The 20,519-nt window shown below is 42.8% G+C and overlaps 1 protein-coding gene across 12 annotated transcripts in view; it reads left to right on the top strand.

Annotated features, from left to right (window-relative positions):
- scrib (scribble planar cell polarity protein) overlaps positions 1–20,519 on the top strand; it is a 65,491-nt gene that overhangs the window by 18,518 nt on the left and 26,454 nt on the right. For 11 of the 12 annotated variants that reach the window (XM_086191674.1, XM_086191666.1, XM_086191667.1 and 8 more), the window contains exons 2-16: positions 8,577–8,694; positions 10,635–10,713; positions 11,163–11,252; positions 11,733–11,789; positions 12,060–12,123; positions 13,566–13,640; positions 13,807–13,951; positions 14,250–14,368; positions 14,479–14,678; positions 14,960–15,126; positions 15,668–15,795; positions 15,993–16,118; positions 16,251–16,436; positions 16,525–16,890; positions 18,624–18,686. In XM_086191674.1, the coding sequence (XP_086047800.1) occupies positions 8,577–8,694; positions 10,635–10,713; positions 11,163–11,252; positions 11,733–11,789; positions 12,060–12,123; positions 13,566–13,640; positions 13,807–13,951; positions 14,250–14,368; positions 14,479–14,678; positions 14,960–15,126; positions 15,668–15,795; positions 15,993–16,118; positions 16,251–16,436; positions 16,525–16,890; positions 18,624–18,686 (1,983 nt within the window). The remainder of the gene's footprint in view (positions 1–8,576; positions 8,695–10,634; positions 10,714–11,162; positions 11,253–11,732; positions 11,790–12,059; positions 12,124–13,565; positions 13,641–13,806; positions 13,952–14,249; positions 14,369–14,478; positions 14,679–14,959; positions 15,127–15,667; positions 15,796–15,992; positions 16,119–16,250; positions 16,437–16,524; positions 16,891–18,623; positions 18,687–20,519) is intronic. The other variant, XM_086191668.1, reaches the window with a different exon arrangement.

Raw genomic sequence — 20,519 nt, 5'->3', positions numbered from 1 at the left:
CTTGTCTATTTTTAAAATGCTGGCTGGAAATCGCTTTACTGCATCAAGCAATCACCATTCCCATTTACAGAGAACATGAACAATAGTGCTACATTCATCAGTGTTTGTCCTAATAATACATTTGGGCATAAAAGTTAAATGAACTTAACTTAAACTTGCCCTGAATGTCACATTGTTGTCATAGTAGGTAAGGTAACAAAAAACAAACAAAAAAACCCCACATCATTATCAGGATAATCTTAATTTTTGAAGCAAACACACAAAACACTACAAATACTCTGTATATGTTGGGTTTTGTTTTTTCTGTACATTTATGACTTTGGCCATGCGTATTTGAGTAGAGGAACCTCTTAACCACGATGCCATTGCCACCTGTTCACTCTCAATCTTTGTCCTTTGGCCCTCTGGAGTCCACAACAGACAGCAGTGTGATATAGGCTTTCCCTGTATTCTGCCATCCACATTAAGCAGGAATATCCAGCTGTCTAGCAGGAATCTCAAGGCTAAATATTCCACCCTTTACATTTGGCTGAGAGGAGAGGGTCTGCTTGAAACATTATATTTGTGTGTCACAACAACAACAACGACAAAAAAAACCCTGAAAACTCCCAGGAGGTAACAAGGAGAGAGGCCCCTATTGTCACTTTGGTTGTTTATTAACCGTGTTGACTTTGGCAAAGCTCTTGAAGCTAAATGGAGGAACTAGCTGTCTTTCCTGTGTTCTCTTGAATTTTGGGATTGTTTTTCCTGAATAAATGGTTTACCTACTTTCCTGGGCTGTTCTTTTTTTCCCTCCTCCACATAGTTACAGACAAGGATGCTATGAAGCAACAAACACACACGTGCACCTCCACTCTCACACGCACACATACTTTGCCTACATGCGTTCCTTGCACAGCGATACATTTTCATTCATTCCTAACTGACTGTCCTCTTGAATCATAAGAAAACATGGCAGTGCAGCAGAGCAAAGGATGTCCAGGGGGAGGACAGAACAAGAACACATACTGTTGATGCGAACACTTGTAAAATATCCGTTGCACCAGGTACTACATGTATTAATGATGTGTATTAGAATGGTCTCTATATGACATTTGGAACATGAATATATCAGTAAACAGCTATTTTCTGTGAAAAGATGTACAGGAGTGATTCTCAGCAGATAATGTCACACTCCGTGTGTGTGTGTGTGTTGGGGGGGGGGGTAATCTGAGCTTTGTTTTGATAGCACCACTGGCACGCCAGTTCCTCCTTTTGATAATGAGATGGGAGCATCCGACCTGAACCTCAGAACTTTAAATTGAAACCATCCAACTTGACCTCTAGGTGTTTAGCAGTTGAAGGATAACTAGCATGCAATTTATACAACATGGACCTATGTCATACAAAACATAGCTTACTTGGTTTATATTAATGAGATGAACAAACGGCTTTTATTTGCAAACCAAGAAAAGCATCACGCTGCAGAAAGTCTCCTTGTCAGGATCTAAAGATCAAAGGGAACTAAAGTCTGTTGTGTTCCAACAAGAAGCTTTGTTTCGGCACAGCATCACATAATTCACCTCTTTAAAATAGATATCTGGGCTTTACTGTGGAAAAAAAAAAACGCTTCTTCAATGTGTTTGTTTTCTATCAATAGAGCAGTATTTCGCTACAGTAGCCCTAAACCTGTTAAGATGGCGCCCTACAAGGTGCAGACATCACTTGGCTTGACTTACGGCTCTGTTTACTCTTTGCACAGATCAAAGTCAGCTGGACAGGTGTAAGTAGAAGAGCATTAGTCAGGCTGTCAGTCACACCGGCTTCACCACACCCTTCTCTCTGTGTGGCCTGTTCAGCCTGGGTGACTGGAGCCGGATGAAGGTAGTCGTGGCTCAAAGTGCCACTTAAATGAAATACAAATACTCACACCCATATACCCAGTGCTTTATAACAGCACCAAACACAATGTGATGAATCAAATTAAGTTAAATGGCAAAGACAAATGCAAATACATCTACGTTTGTATGTGCTCACTAGATTGTGTGTATTTGATTTAAGATTAAGCAGAATTGGCTTAAATGAAACAACATCATTGGAGGTTCAATCCAGCATGAGCTGCTGGTGTTTCAGGATTATTTATGATATTTATTTTTCTATTCACACATGCAGAAATTCACATCTCGGCTCCAAAAATAGAGGGGGAACATGTAGGAGGCAGTGGATGAGGGCAGAGGAAGTAGAATGTAGGTTTATAATTGTGAGTTGTGAGTTGTTGGATGGTTGTATTGTTTGTCTAACGTGTGCAGGTTTTTTTTCTGATACGACCATTGGGAGTACTTCACACTGCATATTAACCCGGGTGGACCAGTCTAAACCACATTAGTCAGTCATTCGGTTTGTAGCACGTTTTTTTGGATCAAGACATTTGTCCTCTGTCAGAAAGCTCCGCAGTGAATCTCTGGACGGAATTAAATAATTTGTTGGTCAGTAGCTGATGTCCTGTCCAGCACACTATGGGAATCTGTTGTTTCCCTTTCCTCTTTATTAATAATCCACCATCAGTCCTTTTCTCTCTCCTCTTTTCTACTTTTCACACAAACCCTCTTTTTCGTCTCTGCCCTGTTCTCATATCTCCTCTTGTCCATCCCTCTCAGCTTTTCTTTCCTTTTTGTAATCTTACACCAGGTTCCTCTTTCAAATCTACATCTGTCCATATCCAGTCCTCTTCACCGCGGTACCCTTCGGAGGAAGGGCAGACAATAAAGGAATCCCCTGGCCGAGGCTTGCGAGGGAGGGGGGTCAACGAGAGCTGGGCTGTGACTGACAGGCTTGTGTGGGGCTGACTGCTTGGCCTTTGTCCTTCTGCTTAAGAAAATGGAGGGAACCCACAGAAGTGGCACAGTGGTGTGAGCAAGAGGTGGAGGAGGGGAATACAACACATTAGGGTGTCGTTAATATAGAGACTTTTTTTTTTTTTGTGGAAACTTTGGGTTTGAAGCTCTGCAGGGGGGTGCTTTGACTGACCACCACAGCAGTATCAGGTCATGCGTTGCTCCATTAGTATTGGCCTTGAAATGACTGTTTATGTAGTCTTGCTGGTGCTTTTTTTTTTTTGCACTGAGGGTATTAAGGTCAGCATGAGGAGAAGGACTTAATGCGTTTCTACCTCATGTTATTGCTGCCTTGTGTCTGTGGTCACTCGTGTACTGACTTCATACTGCAACAATAACTTCAGCTATCTATAGAAAAAGTTTGCAGTAATGAGGCTCGCCATTCTAGTGACCAACCAAGTTATTCACTCAACCGCATCCTCCTAAGCTTTTTATTTCCCGGACACTGAAAGAGTGCAGGCCAACTCAAAAGCATGCGCTCTCTCCTCCCCTTGCTTTGAGCCCCTCACCCCAGTATTATTGTCAGCAGTGTGTGTAGTTGGTGTGCATGGGGAGGGAGTGGATAATGGAAGAGTGGGGACACAGGGGCTGGGGCAACTCTGCAGATTTGGCACAAGATTTAGAGACTTGGGAATGTGTGAATAGGAATTCCATTTCCAGAGGAAATGAAGTGTGTGAGAGGGAAAACAGAAAGAAATGAGGATTATGAAAAGAATAGTGGGAGAGGTTTCATAATGTATGCAATCTGACCTCCGCTTTAAAAGCATCTGAAGGTGAGCCAAGATCCAGACAGTCAGTTAAACCTTTTTGTGTATATTTCACAATACGCTAAGCAATGAGGACATCTTATTGAACATGAACTTAGGTTAATGATTGAAGGCAAACATAGTGGTGCCTGGGGTTTCTCAAACATGGTCTCCCCCTGCTTGCTGAAATGTGCCCTGGAAGATGATGATTGAATTTAGTTATTTGTGTGTGTTTAGCAGGTGGGAGGAGACATTTCTGTCTTTAGTCTGATGGCACGATTGGAAGGGAACCATAAGCTAGATGGATTCACTTGACTGGAAAGCTGTCGCCTCTGTAAACAGAAAGCTTCAGCTCACTGCACTTGCAGCGGAACGTTACTTCTACAGGAAACAGCCGACTCACATGCACTTCTTTGATATCTGCTGTCACATTTTAATGAGCCTGTCTAGAGCGATTGGAGGCCAACAAACATCAACATTCACCCCTGTGAATTTACACTCTCTTTCAGTGCTCATAAACACTCTCATAAACACTCTAAACAAACTCTGCTAATACACATGAACACAAAAATATGCATGTTGGCACGCTTTTCTACTCGCTGATACACACACATGCAGAGCTGCATAGTTCCTGGCCACCACAGCCAAAGAAAAACTTGGTAAACACTGTTGTGTGCTGATTTAAAGACCTGCAGCACAGGGTCTCTCCTTCTCCTCGTACATGCACACTATCATACACTCTTCTGGAATGGGATGTAAGCCAGGCAGGCTGATGCATTTTATGGTACTCAGCATAAGCTCAAGTGCAACGTGAGGGACTTGTGCCAAAGCCCTGCTCTTTGTCACAGGTTGCTCATGGGTGACCAGGCTTCATTCACTGTATGATAATGGGGATATCTCTTGTAAGTAACCAAACCACAGAACCCATTTCACGTAAGCTTTAGTTGGTCACATTGTGGATGTTCCACAGACCCGATCCTCCCGTGTGGGGAGATGTTATCATAGTGCAACAGAATCTGTGCAGCTGTGTCGGTTCTCATAAAAGTCTTAGCCACCCTACATGTAATTTATCTGCTATTCTTTTCTCTGGAATTCAGAGTGGTTTAAAAAGGAACATGGTGGCCCAATCGTGTTCTATTTTACAATGTTTGCACTGCTGAACTCTGAACAAAGGCTGCCTGCTACGTTGGATAGCCTGGCTGTTGACACACACTTTTACTATATTTTATTTTCATTTTATTCTGTAGTCTTATTTTCAGTTTGGTTGAGGTCTGAGACCCCACACTGCCATCTGCTGATAGGGCCATAATTTACCGGAACCCCCCCACTCTTCTCTGCACTGTATCCCCCTGTTCACATTCTCGCCTTCTTCCTTAAGCAAACAAGTCTTGCAAACATCAGCATAAAAAAAAAATCCCAGTTGCCAAGTTGTTAAGGAAATGTTGCATACTTTCTCTCACCAGCATGCTGCCTCTCTACAAACAGTTACACACAAACATGTGAAAGCTTGCCGAATGACTGAGCAGATTGATGTGCCACTGAGGAGACTGATGCAGCTCAGTAATACAATAAAAATGATGGTGGCGGTACACTAAATCCCGCAGCTCTCACTTGTTATTCCAATTGACCCACTGACCCGTATAAAAGTGTTGGTTCTGCATTGTTTAATCTGAAAGTACGCCAGTTGATGGGAAATGGCAGGTTTCAGCAGAAACATTTTCTGAAAGAAAGAACATTTTCTCCATTGTTGATGGAGATTTTACTTTATTATAACTTTATTCTTAAAATAAGTGGCCACAATAGGGAACAGATTTATTACCTTCTTAAAAATTTCTCTTGTCATGTTTTATGTTTTGAGGATTTTGTAAAGAATCTTATTTGCTTCCTAAAAACACAAGCATGCCTGTCTGTGAGCCGCTACTTAGGAGTGAATGGCCATCTTTGTGAGTGGTCATAAGTACATGATTGCATTACAGTCCAGCTCTAGTTCCTCCAATCACAGATTGGGCTCTGGATGATATCAAGAGAGGAAAGGAATGCACTTTATTCGATTGCTTCAGCCTGGATGGAAGCTGTTTGTGTGAATGCAGTTATATTTTCTGAGTGTTGCTCTTCTAAGTTCTTGTATCTGCATTTTTAGTCGTCAGGTGTTTCAAAGATCCCTGAGAGGCTTTCCATCTGTTCACCTGTTCTGCTGGGAAGGTCGCGCCCGCCCCCCCACTGGGAGCTGGTTTCCATCTGGGCTTGGCCCCAGTCACATGGTCCTCTTGAGCTCCTGTTTCCCGTTCCTGCCATCTGATAGTTGTCACCTGGTACTTATAGAGCCAACACCCTTTATGTCTCTGTTTTTTTTGTTGTTTTTGTTGTTTTTTTTAACACTGCCACAATCTCACCCTCCTCCATCAGATATGGAAGCTGTCCACAAATGTTGAGAAATGTTAAATATTCCTTACAAGTGCTAACAAGCTTTGTATTTCACTGCTAGCTATCTCACTCCCCATCTCCGCAAAATAAACAGAACTAGTTAAGAGCAGGAAGTGCCTGTCTTCAAGAGACTGAGAGGAGCTGAACTGCAGCATTCTTCTCTTTGTCAGCATAATTGTAGAGCTCTCCCATGCTGTATTCAAGTGTGTGGAGTTTTGTGTTTTTACACTTGTAAGGCAGAGAAGCGACAGCGTGCTTGGAAATGCTTGTGTCTTTATATCTGAGGAACAACAGTTTAGAGACAGGAATTAAACAAGTGCCACATTTCTGTAACTTTAAATAGTGAATAAGAAGCATTGAATTTTCCATTGTATTTATATTATGAAATCGTAGGTACCAGAGGTAGCTCAAGCACTGGAGATGCTAGATAATATTGCAACGTACCACTGGAAGTGCAGGTGCAGCAATCTTTCTGTTGTTTTCGGTTGGTTTGTAGTTTGAAAAACACAAAATATGGAGACAACAGGAACCTTTAAGGTGGTGCAGCTCATTGGTTTGTTGTTTTGGTATTGAAGTTCAGTGGTATTGTTGTGTAGCTCAAAATATCCGGTGTCGTCACAGCCTGACATTGGGGATGCACCATATTGTACTTTTTGCTGATATCCTGATATTCGACAGCTGATAAAGTTGATAATTGTCTGTATAAAAACAAATATCATAGAATATTATCATTTTCCACATGCTGAAAAATGCATGTAACATTGTGATTTTGAATAAGTCATGTTTTATTTATTTCCAAAACATTTCGGAAAGCCTACCAGTCCTCATCTTCTGTTAAAGAAGAAGAAACTTGAGCTACACTGGGCCTTTTTGCTCATCCAATACGATGAGGTTCCGATATTGTTTGACATCCCTACACAGGGTTTATTTTCTAAGAGCGGGCCTATGCTGACGCAGCCTTCCATTTAATTAGAATTCAACTTGAGTCTCCAATCTTATTCACAAAACATCCTGGAATAATGACTTTATACAGATTCCTACCCCAAGTCCAAGTCTGCAAGTTCCTCAAGAGACTGCCTTCATTGCTGCGTCTGGGAAGTGGCCCGGCTTTTGAGAAGGCAAACAGTGGCTCCTCTATGTGTTGCAGTACCAGGGACTGATTGAGGGTTAATAACTGCATAGTTTGGGCCTGTTTATCTTGCTGTTCCCCGCCAGCCTGTCTTGTCTGTCCATGTGAACGGCAGATGACACACAGAGACGTTCACAGTGCGGCTGGCGGAGGAATGTTTCTGAACGCCGTCCCGTCCGGCGACCAGGCGCTTGTGAAAGCACTTGGCACGGTCGCAGCTGCAGCACTTTCCTCAACTCTCCTATCGAAAACCACTTTGCTTGGTTGGCGTTGCCATGGTGATGAGCCCCCCCCTTTTTTATGAAGATAGAATGTTTTTTCCCTGAATATACAGGGTGTTTTGTGAATGCTGTACAGTTGTGGTTGGGGGAGAATGTCCTCAGCGTTCCTAAACCAATATGTTTGCTCAGCTTTTTTTGAAATGCATTGAAGCTGAGGTTGCACTTGATTCTGATGTTCACATCCCTGTGCTGTAAAAAATATGATTGTTTATTGATACGAAGATGCTAGACAACTAGATTTAATGATCATTCATGTAATTAGTCAAACAGTTTTCAAAGGATCTGTAACGCCAAAATGTTGAACCACCCTGTCAGGCGGTCTGTGATGGGATTTGTATTTTCATATTTCATTCCGATATCTGTAAGAACATAATGCTAATTTATACAAAAAAGTTGTAGTTTCAGTTTTAAATCGGAAGAGTTTCATGACAACCGCTCTGTGCTTTTAGATCCAGGTTGTACGGTGGTACTTGTGTCTATCAGAGAAAAGAATCAGAGCTCTCCATTTGGATTCGTCGATGGTGCATTCATTCCATGGGACATCCTAAAAAAAAAAAAAGATGTTTCAATTAAGCCCTAGGCTGCACGGTGGTGCAGTGGTTAGCACTGTGGCCTCACAGCAAGAAGGTTCCGGGTTCGAGTCCCGGCTCGGGCGTGGGATCTTTCTGTGTGGAGTTTGCATGTTCTCCCCGTGCCTGCGTGGGTTCTCTCCGGGTACTCTGGCTTCCTCCCACTGTCCAAAGACGTGCAATTTGGGGACTAGGCTGATTGGATACTCTAAATTGACCGTAGGTATGAATGTGAGTGTGAATGGTTGTTCGTCTCTGTATGTTGGACCTGCGATGGACTGGCGACCTGTCCAGGGTGTACCCTGCCTCTCGCCCGTAGATGCTGAGATAGGCTCCAGCCCCCCCGCGACCCTTACTAGTAAGGAATAAGCGGAAGATGACGATGGATGGATGGAATTAAGCCCTTTGCTGCGGGGGAAAAAAATAAAGATTAGAATCGATCAACTCAGAGTGTTAACAAAATCCAGATTTAATGTTTTTTACTCATTTATTTGTCTCGTTCAGCCCTGCAGCCAAGCCAGGGAGAATTAACACGCTATCCTGTGTCTCCACAGCCTTTCTTCAGACTACTGAACCTGCGGAAGCTCGGCTTGAGTGACAATGAGATCCAGAGACTCCCTCCTGAGGTGGCCAACTTCATGCAGCTGGTGGAGCTGGACATATCTAGAAATGGTACATGATTGCATAGAGATCTGAACTTGAATCATCTCTTCAGCAATCAGCATACTTTCAAGCGAACCTTTTACACAGCTCTGTTAATGAAACATAGTGAAATACTCTTCTGCTGTTTACTAGAGCTCCCTAATCACAGCATGGCCATTATATCCATAAAAATGTTGTCTGTGATATTGTGTCAAGCTACAGGAGCGTAGCCAAATCAATTGGAGAATGGCCATGCTAGCAGCAGTCATTTGATAATCGTTTGCTAGACTATACAATCTATCTCCATGCTTAACTGACATTCATCCACAAATACTAATATGTCTATGAGTATGCATGTTACAGAAAGGCTTGATGTATACTTTTTCTGCAGCTTATCATCTGCAAAACACACAAGTATCCTGCCCTCTCTGTGTCCTTCCATGTAGCACAAATGCTCAGTGACAGGAAGAGCCTATATGTTAGATAGGAGACATCTGTGCTGCTGCAAACTGCATCAAGTGCTGTAGGAGCACTGTGCAGTGGCCTGTAAGGGCCTTTCCCATCTGTCTGCCTGTCTGCTTGGCTGCTGCTGCAGGACAAAACTGAGCCAGATAAGCATCGCAGGCTGCTCAGCTCTGTAAGGTTTTCTTAATGCGCACTTGCAGGATCCAGTGGTAAAAAGTTATTTTTCTGGTCAGGCCAATAGGTCAGATTTCCTCTTGCGCACCAGACTTAACAGGCTGAATGAACCCCTTTATGTTTTTTAAATACCAAGATCTACTGTACAGACCATCTTACGGGAGGTTAGATGTCACCCCCTTGTTTGCCTTGCAGTGAGTGAACACTGCCTTTGGAAAGCACTTCCTTTTAGCTCAGTTAATGCTTTAGACAGAACAGAGGTAAAAATACACAGCCCTGTAATTTAAGAAGCTTTTACATCCGGCTCTAGAAACTGTAATGTAGCTCTAAATTTTATGTGCTTTTCATAAATAGTTTTCACGGTTTTAATCTCCACCCAGGAGGCTCTATTATTGTTCCGCTTTGTTTCTTTGGGTTTACAGGACTACACACAGTGATTGACACAGATTTGTGATTTTTTTTTTCTTAACCTGAGACGCATCTAAATCCAGGGAGGAACTTGTTTGAAGGGTTCTTTTCCATGATGAGATGGGAAACATTTGACATTTGGAGGAATGTTGATTCATTTCTCAAGAAATTGCTTATGGGGTTTCTCAAACGTGAACTTGAGCATGTAATTGATGGGTGGGTCATTGGCCCCGGTGGAGGTCTACACTCTCCAAGTACACTTCTACTTTCTCTAATTGAAATTCCCTTAACTTTTCATCATACTTGGAGCCCTTTTTTTTTTTTTTGGAAAGCTACAAAGTTAGAGCTGAAATGCTTTTATATATAGACGCAGGGGCCAAAGAAACTTGATTCTCAGTTTGATGAAAGTAAATATATATGACTGGCAACTATGCTCTTAATTAATAGTGTTGTGTAGTGACAGTAGCCACTTATACACAGATATTCTGCAATACCACCACAAACGTCACCCCATCAGTTTTTCAACAGAACCAAATGATGACAGAATGCCGGCCAGCCTGTGAATTATATAGCGTAGCGTCTACTGTCTCTTATTCATAGACATAGATTTGGTACTATGGCTGCATCCACTTACCTACGGAACGCTCTGGCCCCCCTGTCTCGTCTCTGTCCATTTTTATGCAGATGGCGAGGTATTAATCCTGACTTGGAAAAGGGCTGTGTAAAAGGGGCTCATGTCTCATTTTCCCCCTTTCTTTCTCTCACATTCCTGCTCTTTGCCATCTGGTTGTGATTAAAATGAACTTGGAATGATTTGCTGTATAGAATATATGACCCCTCTACATCTCTGTTCTACATCTGTGTGTCCGTGGTGTCCCACCACCACCACCACCACCACCACCACCTCTTCTTTTCTCCTGCAGACATTCCAGAGATCCCCGAGAGCATTAAGTTTTGCAGGGCCTTGGAGATTGCTGACTTCAGTGGAAACCCCCTCTCCAGGTAAGTGGAGTGGAACAGCCCATCACTCAATTAATCGTCACTGGAAGAATTTGTTGTTCTTGTGCACATGTACACCAAAAGTGTACCAAAGCATGATGGTTTACAATAATGACTCAGCTTTTTTTGTTTTAAATTTGTCGCAAATTGTACCCGAAAGACTGTAAGTACACGTCACATACATTTGCGATTTTTTTTTCCTCATTTATGATGCTAAATTTTTCTACTTCAAGTATGTACTTCAACAAACACCCAGATTAAAATCATGCTTTAAGTTTTTTTTTTGCTTCTTACTGGAAAGCTGCGCAATGATTGGCCAAAGCTTTGATGCTGATTAACTGATGGGAATACCTCGAGGGCCAATAGTCTGTCAATTGATCCCATGCTTTGTACAACAGATCCCTAAAGAGACTCTCCTGTCTTCTATTTTCTCTCCTCTCTGTCTGCCTCAGATTGCCGGATGGTTTCACTCAACTGCGAGCGCTGGCTCACTTGGCACTCAACGAGGTGTCACTGCAGACTCTGCCCACTGACATTGGAAAGTACGTATACATCTGTAGACAATGCTTTTCAATCATATTTCATAGTTTAATTGTGTTTTTCCTCTTGAGGGGTCTCAGAAACTCCACAGTTGTATGTTATCCGTAAGTGTATACTGCAGTTCCTAATCGAGCCATCGCTTAGTCAACACCGCCAGACTTGAAGGCTTTCGGCTCATTTAGATTCATGAAACATTAGGAGAGTGAGAAGGTTTTCAAGAAGTGTAATTCAGCTACCCAGTGGGCTCTTTAGGCAGCCGGGCTCTGGGCTCCGGGCCACTTGCTGCTCAGACAGATGGAAGAGCCCCTCACCATGCCAGGCAAACCCAGATGAACAGACCCACCATCTGACTAACCAACCTGCCTCTCCTGTCACCCCCCTCCCCCCTTCCATCCCCCATCCTCTTCACCTCGCCTGCCAACTCCTTACCTCTTCTTCTTTTACACTTGACTCCATTTTCCCTGCCACACCTCCCATTGTAGTCTTGCCAACCTGGTGACGTTGGAGCTCCGGGAGAACCTGCTAAAGTCTCTGCCCACGTAAGTTCAGTCTCTTATCTAGTTCACCATCTCCATCACATGCAGTTATAATGAGTGATTCCACAATGTGTTGAGAACTGATGTAGCTGTGACTGCTTCTGCCACTTACAAATACAAGGACAGATATTCAAAATGGCGGAACGGCATTCATGTAAAATCATTCTTTGTGTATGTCTGTACATGTGAATGATCATATGCAAAGCTTCCACCTTTGTTATTTCAGGCCAAATGCGTCTGACTCCGCTTGTGCTATTTCGTGTTTGTTTTCAGGTCACTCTCTTTTCTGGTGAAACTGGAACAGCTGGACCTGGGCAGCAATGAACTGGAAGTGTTGGTAAGTTGACACCTCATCCTTTTAAACACATACAATGCAGCAGATGATGAGTTCTACCTTTTTCTTTCTTCTTTTTTTTTGTAGGCAAACACAATGCTTGGTTGTGCTTTTAATTTGCTTTTTGAACACATGTGCTTGTACTTTACTTTGTACTGTACTTTAATCCGTATTCACTGACACATTACCAGACTTTTACCAGAACCACCACCATCATAAATCTTACCAATCAGCCCTTAAATGTGCTCTCATATTCCCACCACAATAATCATCGATAATAATCCAAACCACATGTTTACCCCGACTACACACACCAGAGCCGGTCTGTCAGGACCGGAGGCCCTGCATGCGCTGTGCCCCAAAGTGATTGCAGGGTTTAGTTTGGGAACACCCACATTAGTCTCAATAAGACAGGGTAAACAATGCCTCATGACCTGACAAGGGCGGAGGCTGAGCAAATATGTGACATCATGATGAAACTTTGTGTGCTGGCATGTCTGCCATACGCCACAGCTCAACTGACTCTTTACTAAACTTCTTTTATCTTCCTCTCAGGTGAGAAATTGTGATCCGTGTAATTGTATGGATTTTTGAAGGGTCAGTTTTTTTGAGTGAGGGATTGGGAGTGAAGTGAAATGTCTAACCCAAGCTACACCATCCGTGATGGTTGAGACCAGGACCCTTGCAGACCTGAGAAATGCGTGAACCAAAGCCAGCTCAGAGAGACAGACCCGGCATCACAGCTAAAACATTCGTCATTTCAAATCACAAGTCCACATGCTGTCACGGTGACAGATGATGAAGGGGAACAGTAATATCCCTGGTATGAGACCAGGTCCCGACCTTCATCTGATTGCCCATTTAAATCTGAATCTGGACCGATACAAGCCTCTGGTTCTTCGGTCAGTTGGACCTGTGAAGAACTCTAGGATAGGAACTAATGGATCCTAAGAAGAGCATTTAAGGACAATGTTCCTCTTTATTTACTCATTTGTGGCAGACATTTACATTAAAATCTAAAAATGAACTGCACAGAGGAGTCATGGTTGCTGCCCCAAGTCTTTTAGAACATTCCATGTTCTACCAGGCACTTGGAACTATTTCATTTGAATTACTGATCTATTTACCATGTAAATCGTACACAGAGTTCATGTGTTTTAGACACGTGATTCTTGTTTGCTGCAGCTTCAGCCCTCCTTCAGTAACAGTTTTCAGTTATAATAACTGTTCCGTGTGAGTTACTGATCAGTTTAATCATTCAAATCATGAACAGAGTGTGTATGTTTCAGAGCACATGATTCTTGTTTGCTTGTGTCATCAACCTTGCTAACAGTTTTCAAATGGGGCAGTGTTGTTTGGAGAAAGAAATCTGCTCTCCCTCCAGTAAGCAGCAGTGAATAACCAGTGTTGTCCCTCCTCTCCTTCCATTCCACCCCATTTCTTAGCCGGACACTCTTGGTGCTCTGCCCAACTTGAGGGAGCTGTGGCTGGATCGTAACCAGTTGTCCTCATTACCTCCAGTAAGTACAGATAAACAACTCTGCTTTTGTTTCATACGATGCAAGAAATGTGACGATACATATGACAGGTGCACAGCCACACAAAATGGGAGAAACGGCAGTGCAAACGATCACCGAGGAGGGCATTCCAGTTTTCTAAATACCTTGGTATTTTGTATGTTTGTAGGAGCTTGGTAACCTCCGGAGACTGGTGTGTCTGGATGTGTCCGAGAATCGTCTGGAGGAGCTTCCCTCAGAGCTAAACGGCCTCCTGGCCCTCACTGACCTGCTGCTCACACAGAACTTGCTAGAGGTTGTCCCAGACAGCATAGGTGAGGAACTAAAGGGGGGGACCTGCCGCCGCCATTTGTTCTGTCATTTTACTGCAAATAAAGTGTGTGGTTTTGTTGGACTCACTGAAAGTTTGCCTTCAAATTATGCATCACAGTAGGCTGAATTTTTGTAAGTGACAATGCTCCGTCAACAAGAACAGCACTGCCCTCTACTGGAAAGATAATGCTAGTGACATGAAGCGCTGGCCACAGTTGAATTAATTTGATACCGGATCATAACAATCACACATATTCCTCTCATATTGTATAGTTAAATGGCTTTTTTCTTTTGTTACAGGCAGTCTAAAACAACTGTCCATCCTGAAAGTGGACCAGAATAGATTAACCCACCTAACGGATTCAATAGGAGAATGTGAAAACCTCACAGAACTCGTCTTGACAGAGAACCTTTTACAGGTAAGAGATACAAAACAGACTTGCACTGAACTATGAATTTACCAGTGATTATCCCTCATCATCAAATTTTGCATTGATCACAAACCGGGTCATGTCTTCTGTCTTTAAAGTCACTTCCTCGCTCGCTGGGCAAGCTGAAGAAGCTGACCAACTTGAATGTAGACCGCAACCGTTTGGGCAGCGTGCCCAAAGAGCTGGGCGGCTGTGCCAGCCTCAACGTTCTCTCACTGAGAGACAACCGCCTGGGCAAACTGCCTGCTGAGCTCGCTGATGCCACTGAGCTGCATGTGCTGGATGTGGCTGGAAACAGGTACTGACTGGACACCCTCAAGTGTTAATGATGGACTGCAGCTTTTGGGGACCAAGGTTAAAGTTTTAAATAGAATGACTTTGTCAAATACTTTATGGATCACCAGCAATATTGACATGATGTTAATGCTGCGTAAAGCCAACATTGTAGGCCACACATAGGAGTGTGAGTTTGTGAGCGTTGCCAGAAATATCTTAGAAAGGATCAGACGTCACCTAAATTATTGTTACACAAAGGCTTTTGGCTCATTCCGGGTTTTTCTTCTCTCTTCCTACATCAAGATTACAAAACCTGCCTTTTGCCCTGACAAACCTCAACCTGAAGGCTATGTGGCTGGCAGAGAACCAGTCGCAGCCCATGCTCAAGTTCCAGACTGAGGATGATGAGCGCACAGGAGAGAAGGTGTTGACCTGCTATTTACTGCCACAGCAGCCTTCCCCGAGCCTCGGTGAGAAACATCCTATCAGGGCATTCATTGGTTTATACTTCACTAATTATCAAGCATCTTTGTGTCACTTTGGATGAACCCAGTTGTTGTTGTTCTCTTATGATCTTTAACCGTATTTACTCGATGGATGTCTAGAAATGGCATTTAAGTGTTGCTTGACATTCAAAACACTGAGAAAACCACTATGATGTCCTGCATTGAATATGAACCTACTTTGAATATAGTTTAAATATATGTTCCTGTTCACTTTGCTATCATATAATTTCCTATTCTAAAATACCCACTGTATTAACTTGTAGGAGATGAAAACATAGTCTGGTTTGATTTCTGCCCACCAAATAATAATTATAAATATTATATTAACAGTTTATTTTAATATCGTTAGTTTTTCTGTTGGCAGGCTAGTCTAGCTTATTAAAAATCTCCTGGTAGTAGCATAGTCACTCAATTTGTTCCAGTAGTTATCCTTCGGAAGGTTTGTTCCGGCTCTGAGTTTAGCTTGAGTGCTTACTTATTCTATGCTCTTCTTCCTTTCCCACAGAGAACCTGCTACAGAACAGCGTGGATGACAGTTGGACAGACAGCAACCTTAACAGAGTGTCAGTCATTCAGTTCCAGGAAGAGACAAAGGCTGAGGATGAGGATGATGAGGCTGCAGCAGAGCGCAGAGTGAGGAAACAATGCAGTTATATACGTCTTGTTTGAGCTGTCAAGCTGCCGCAGGGATCTGTAAAGATGTAGTTTAAGACAACATGTGTATTATTCTATTATCTGATAGTATTATGTGATATTTTATGGGCCTGCCAAATTTTTTCTTTTACAATAGCTAATAGTAGTCTTTTTTTTTAAAAATTCATTTATTTCAGGGCCTTCAGCGCAGAGCCACGCCGCATCCTAGTGAGCTGAAGGTGATGAAAAAGGTGATTGAGGAGAGGAGGAATGAAGCATATACATCCAGATTTGATGGAGAAGACCATTCTCCTGATCCTCAGGTACATGCTATACATGTTGTGTAATAGTTTCTGTGTTGGGCCTCAAATTGAAAGTGAGCAATCAACATTTGGTACCCACATTATCCGCTGGAGCAGTTGATGTTTCACTGCAATGGTTTCATTTGATTTTAGGAGAAACGGCTCAGTGACCTTTCCAATCAGAGCCACGACTCTCAGGTGTCGAACAGCACGATGTCAGCCACCTCGCACGAAGACAGGCGAGACGTAACAGTCGTCCCACAGAGGGAGGACCTTGTGGATGGCCACTCCCCTCAGGAGGACGAGGAACTAGACGAGATGGAAGTGGAGTACATCGAGGTAAACATTTAAAAAATTTTGAGATTCAACAGCTAATGTTAGAAAGATAAATCTTCAATTAAGAGTCCCGATCACCCTCTTTCTCCAGCCCACTGTGCACTTTGCAGAGGAGCCCATCATCCGTGGCGGGGATGAGGATGATGAAGAAGATGGTGAGGACGGCGAGAGGAGCGACGAGGACGGCGAGAGGCCAACTTTTCCCGCAGAGAAGCAGCGTCTCATCAGAAAGGACACGCCACACTACAAGAAGCACTTCAAGATCACCAAGCTGCCCAAGCCCGAGGCGGTGGCGGCGCTGCTGCAGGGTTTCAGCCCCGACGGCCTCAACTCTCCCACCCAGACTGCTGAAGATGATGAGGAAGAGGAGAGTATTGGCACCCCTCAGCTTCATCACAGACTGGAGGCGCCAGAGCTAGAAGACAGCCGGCACCAGGTCAATTCCAGTCAAGTGAAGGTAAAGGGGAGATGTTGGCGTGGGGAGGATGCCGCTCAGGCCTTTTTGAGGTTAGCTGGGTAGAGACGAAGATCCTGAATAGAATGATGTCAAACATTAGTGTGATGATGGAGGTCCATATATAGTTGGTATAAAAGTGATATGATTAGCAAACACACCCTGCAATTAGCACATTAAATGCTTTATATCTTCCATTCATGTCAGTATATTTAGATATTTGATATGTTTGGCCTGCTTCCTGCCTCTATGCACACACGCAAAGCTGTGTTGCAAGTTGCATTCAGTTTGAAGTGTGCGGCTAACGTTTGAGAGCCATATGTCTTAAAGCATGATCACCAGGAAAATGTCTACACTTGCACTTTTAAAGGGGAATGTGTTTTGGTTTTTTTACCCCACGATTTTGTGGTTTAACCACAAACTCACTTTCACATTTGAGTAGCTCCCTCAGAACTTTGCTTTCTCTTTCCTGCAAAGACGAGACATCCTCCACCAAAAAGTCTGCAAACGCTCATCATTAATAATGAATCCGTCGTCATATGAATGGGATAACATTTAAAGATAAACTCATGATGGCATCTTGATCTTTGCTCACAAAGAAATAACACACCAGAAGTGCTTCTTCAACGACAAATGTTCCTTTCCCCCACGCGCAGCTGCAGGCTGAGTCTCGGCTCTGTCTCAACTCTCGCCCTCAGTACTAAAAACCTCACCATAATGTCGGCCATTTCCTAAAATAAATGGTTAATTTCACACGCCTGCTGTCATAACAGTGTGTGTGTGTGTCTGTGTGTGTGCGCGCGCGTGTGTGCGTTGTGTTAGGAAAGTCTGCTCAGGTGCTGCTTATGAAAATTCCACTTATTGATAATTAGTTCTTCGGAAAATTTAATGATTCTTTTTTATTTCATTCTAATTGTAGAACTCTCTCTCTCTCTCTCAACACTGTGATCAAACATCATCTTCCGATCATCACCAGAATCAGTTGTGATTATGTGTGTGTTTGTGAATGTTTGTGTGTGTCTGACCTCAGACCAACCAGAACAGGTACTGGCAGAGCTGGAATGTGACCTCCACCGAAAGTTTGTGTCATATGGAAATGATATTTAATAGGATGTTTTAATAATTCTATAATTACGCGACACAGAAATCCAGTCATGTTTCTCATTAATGTAATTCAGCGTGATAACTTTCTTTTACGATTTTATTGATTAATTTTGCTAAATGTCGAACTTTAAGGTAAATGACTTTTGCATCTTGTAGGCGTGATTGTATCAGTGGTTTTCAGAGTTAGACCTCAAAGTTGAAGCATGCTAGTGGAGATAAACAGCTTCTGTGGTGTTGAGGGGAGCCGGGCCTAATCTGGTATGGGAGCTTTTGCCTTCTCTTGTCCGCTCTCTCTACGCTCTTTTGCGCTGTAGCTGAGCTCCTTGGTCTTGTCTTTCCATCTCTGCCTGTATTTGCTTCTGGTGGCTGGGATGTGTGAGTGCCGGATCGCTTCAGCTTCAAGGTGGTCCATCTCCATGGACATGGAAGTCCCACAACCTGCAAGCAGACCAGTCGAGTGGTGTTTTGTTTTGTTTTGTTTTTTGTGAAGTTTCTGGAATGTGTGTGAGAAAGAGCGTTCTTTTTTTTTTTTCTCCTTTTGCTTATTTATTTGTTTGTGTGTGTGAGAGAGAGCGTATTTTTATTTTGGCCTGACTAATCCGCATGCCTCTCGCTGGTTCCTGTCCTAACAGGGGGTGTCATTTGATCAAGTCAATAATCTGCTGATTGAACCTGCTCGAATTGAGGAGGAAGAGGTCTGTACCTACTCTTTCCTGTCCACTCTCTCTTGATCCCTCACTTACCTACTCACCCACCCACCCACTGGTATTCAGAGGTGGAGAGAAAAACCCACAGGAATCTATGATTAATCCAAGCCAATCACTAGGGACCCCTAACCATGACTCATTTAAAAGGTGGCCAGCGTGGCAGAACCTGGATGCTGGAGGACAGCGACTAGATTTTCTTCATTTAATATATTTTTGTTTTTCACTGGGCACAGACACCTTTCAGTAAGTCCCATAGAAGTTGATCCTGAGCTTGGGTTCTTGAACTTCAAGTTTGCAAAGTTACCGTTATGCAAAACCAAAGGAGGGGTTCATGATTCAAGTCCATCTGGATGTTTTCTGTCATGGAATCCATGCAGAATCTCCTTAAATAACTGTGTAGTCTGTGTATTTTATTTCATTCATTATTCATCCTACACTCAGGGGTGTGCACCAATTTCACATCCAATGATAATTGGTATCCTGATTTTTATGTCCTCAACCCTCCTGAGATGCACTTCAGTCTCAGGATGCTTTTCCCCTGTCGACTTACATTATGAAAGAAGTTCATAAACGGTGCATAAATAGTTGTGATTGCCCTCACACAATGACTCCTTTAACAATCATAATGTGGTACATTTGGTTTGAAAACATCTGGACATTTGGTTAGCACACAATTAATTTTTTTTTTTCCACATTCTGTTAGCCAAGAGCTAACCAGTAGTAGCCACTCCAGCCTGTGTAACTGTATATTGCACGTGTTCTATCATGCAGGAGTGGCCTGAACAATCGGCGCTATTAGCTGATGTACATGTTGATCAAAATGGGCGAAAGGCCCCTCCCTTGCATTTTACCAGATACGCACGTATTCAAAGAAACACACTCAGGGGCCTTTAACGTCAGCTTCTGCTTCCCAGATGGTTTCATCAAGTTCTGTGTATAATTTTTTTTATATCAATGAGAAGACTGTTGTTAGTTGATGGCCATCAGCTGCTGTATTTAAATTCTACTTGATAGTTGTTGGTCCTGTTTTTGTTGATACAGAAGTAGGTTAGGATTAAGCATCATCGGTCTCATATTGCTTTCAGAGAAACCAATTACACAGAATTAATCAGAATCAGAATACTTTATTCATCCCCAAGGGAAATTCTGTTCGTAACAGTGCTCCACTCAACAATAAACAGGGAATGAAAAAGAACAGGGCTATGCACATAGTGCACATAATGACAGAGAAGACTATATACAAGTGCAAAAGAGCAGTGTGCAAAAATAAGTACGTACAAGTGGGTCATTTACATGAATGACGACAGTGCAATCACAGAGATGTATCGTATAGTTTTATTGCCACTGGGAGATAGGACCTTCTGTGGCGCTCAGTTTTTCAGGTGGGGTTCTGAGTCTGTTGGTCAATTATTGTGTTTAATCTATCAGGGCTTTTTGTTTTTGCTTTTTTGGCCATCTGTTAACGAAGCAGTGTGTAGTAAATAGCACCAAAGTCCTCTGAGTAACAGCACACTTCATAATGATATGTGAGGATAAATGCGGCTTTGAAATGGCATGCAGCAAATACTTCCTGTGGAAATTGCTAAATACCATATATGTTGAGTAAACCTTGACACCCTGGATGCCTTAATCAGATGGTCATTGCCTCTTTTTGGTCCTCAGGCCTTTATTTAATTTTTTTTTTTTAAAAGGCCCACTATGCATGATGTAAATGTTCAGAAGAGTCATTCCTCCAAAAGCCAGCCTCGACACCAGAATACAGTCTGGGAATTTTCTGCAAGCCATAAATTTAAATCTAAGAAACTTAATGTTCTGTATCTA

The sequence above is a fragment of the Aulostomus chinensis genome, chromosome 21, assembly GCF_037954235.1.
Source record: "Aulostomus chinensis isolate RoL2024-O1b breed Wild chromosome 21, RoL_Achi_v1.0, whole genome shotgun sequence".
Classification (NCBI taxonomy): Eukaryota; Metazoa; Chordata; class Actinopteri; order Syngnathiformes; family Aulostomidae; genus Aulostomus; species Aulostomus chinensis.
Note: the sequence above shows the minus strand (reverse complement) of the source record. Positions and strands in the feature narration are given on the sequence as shown.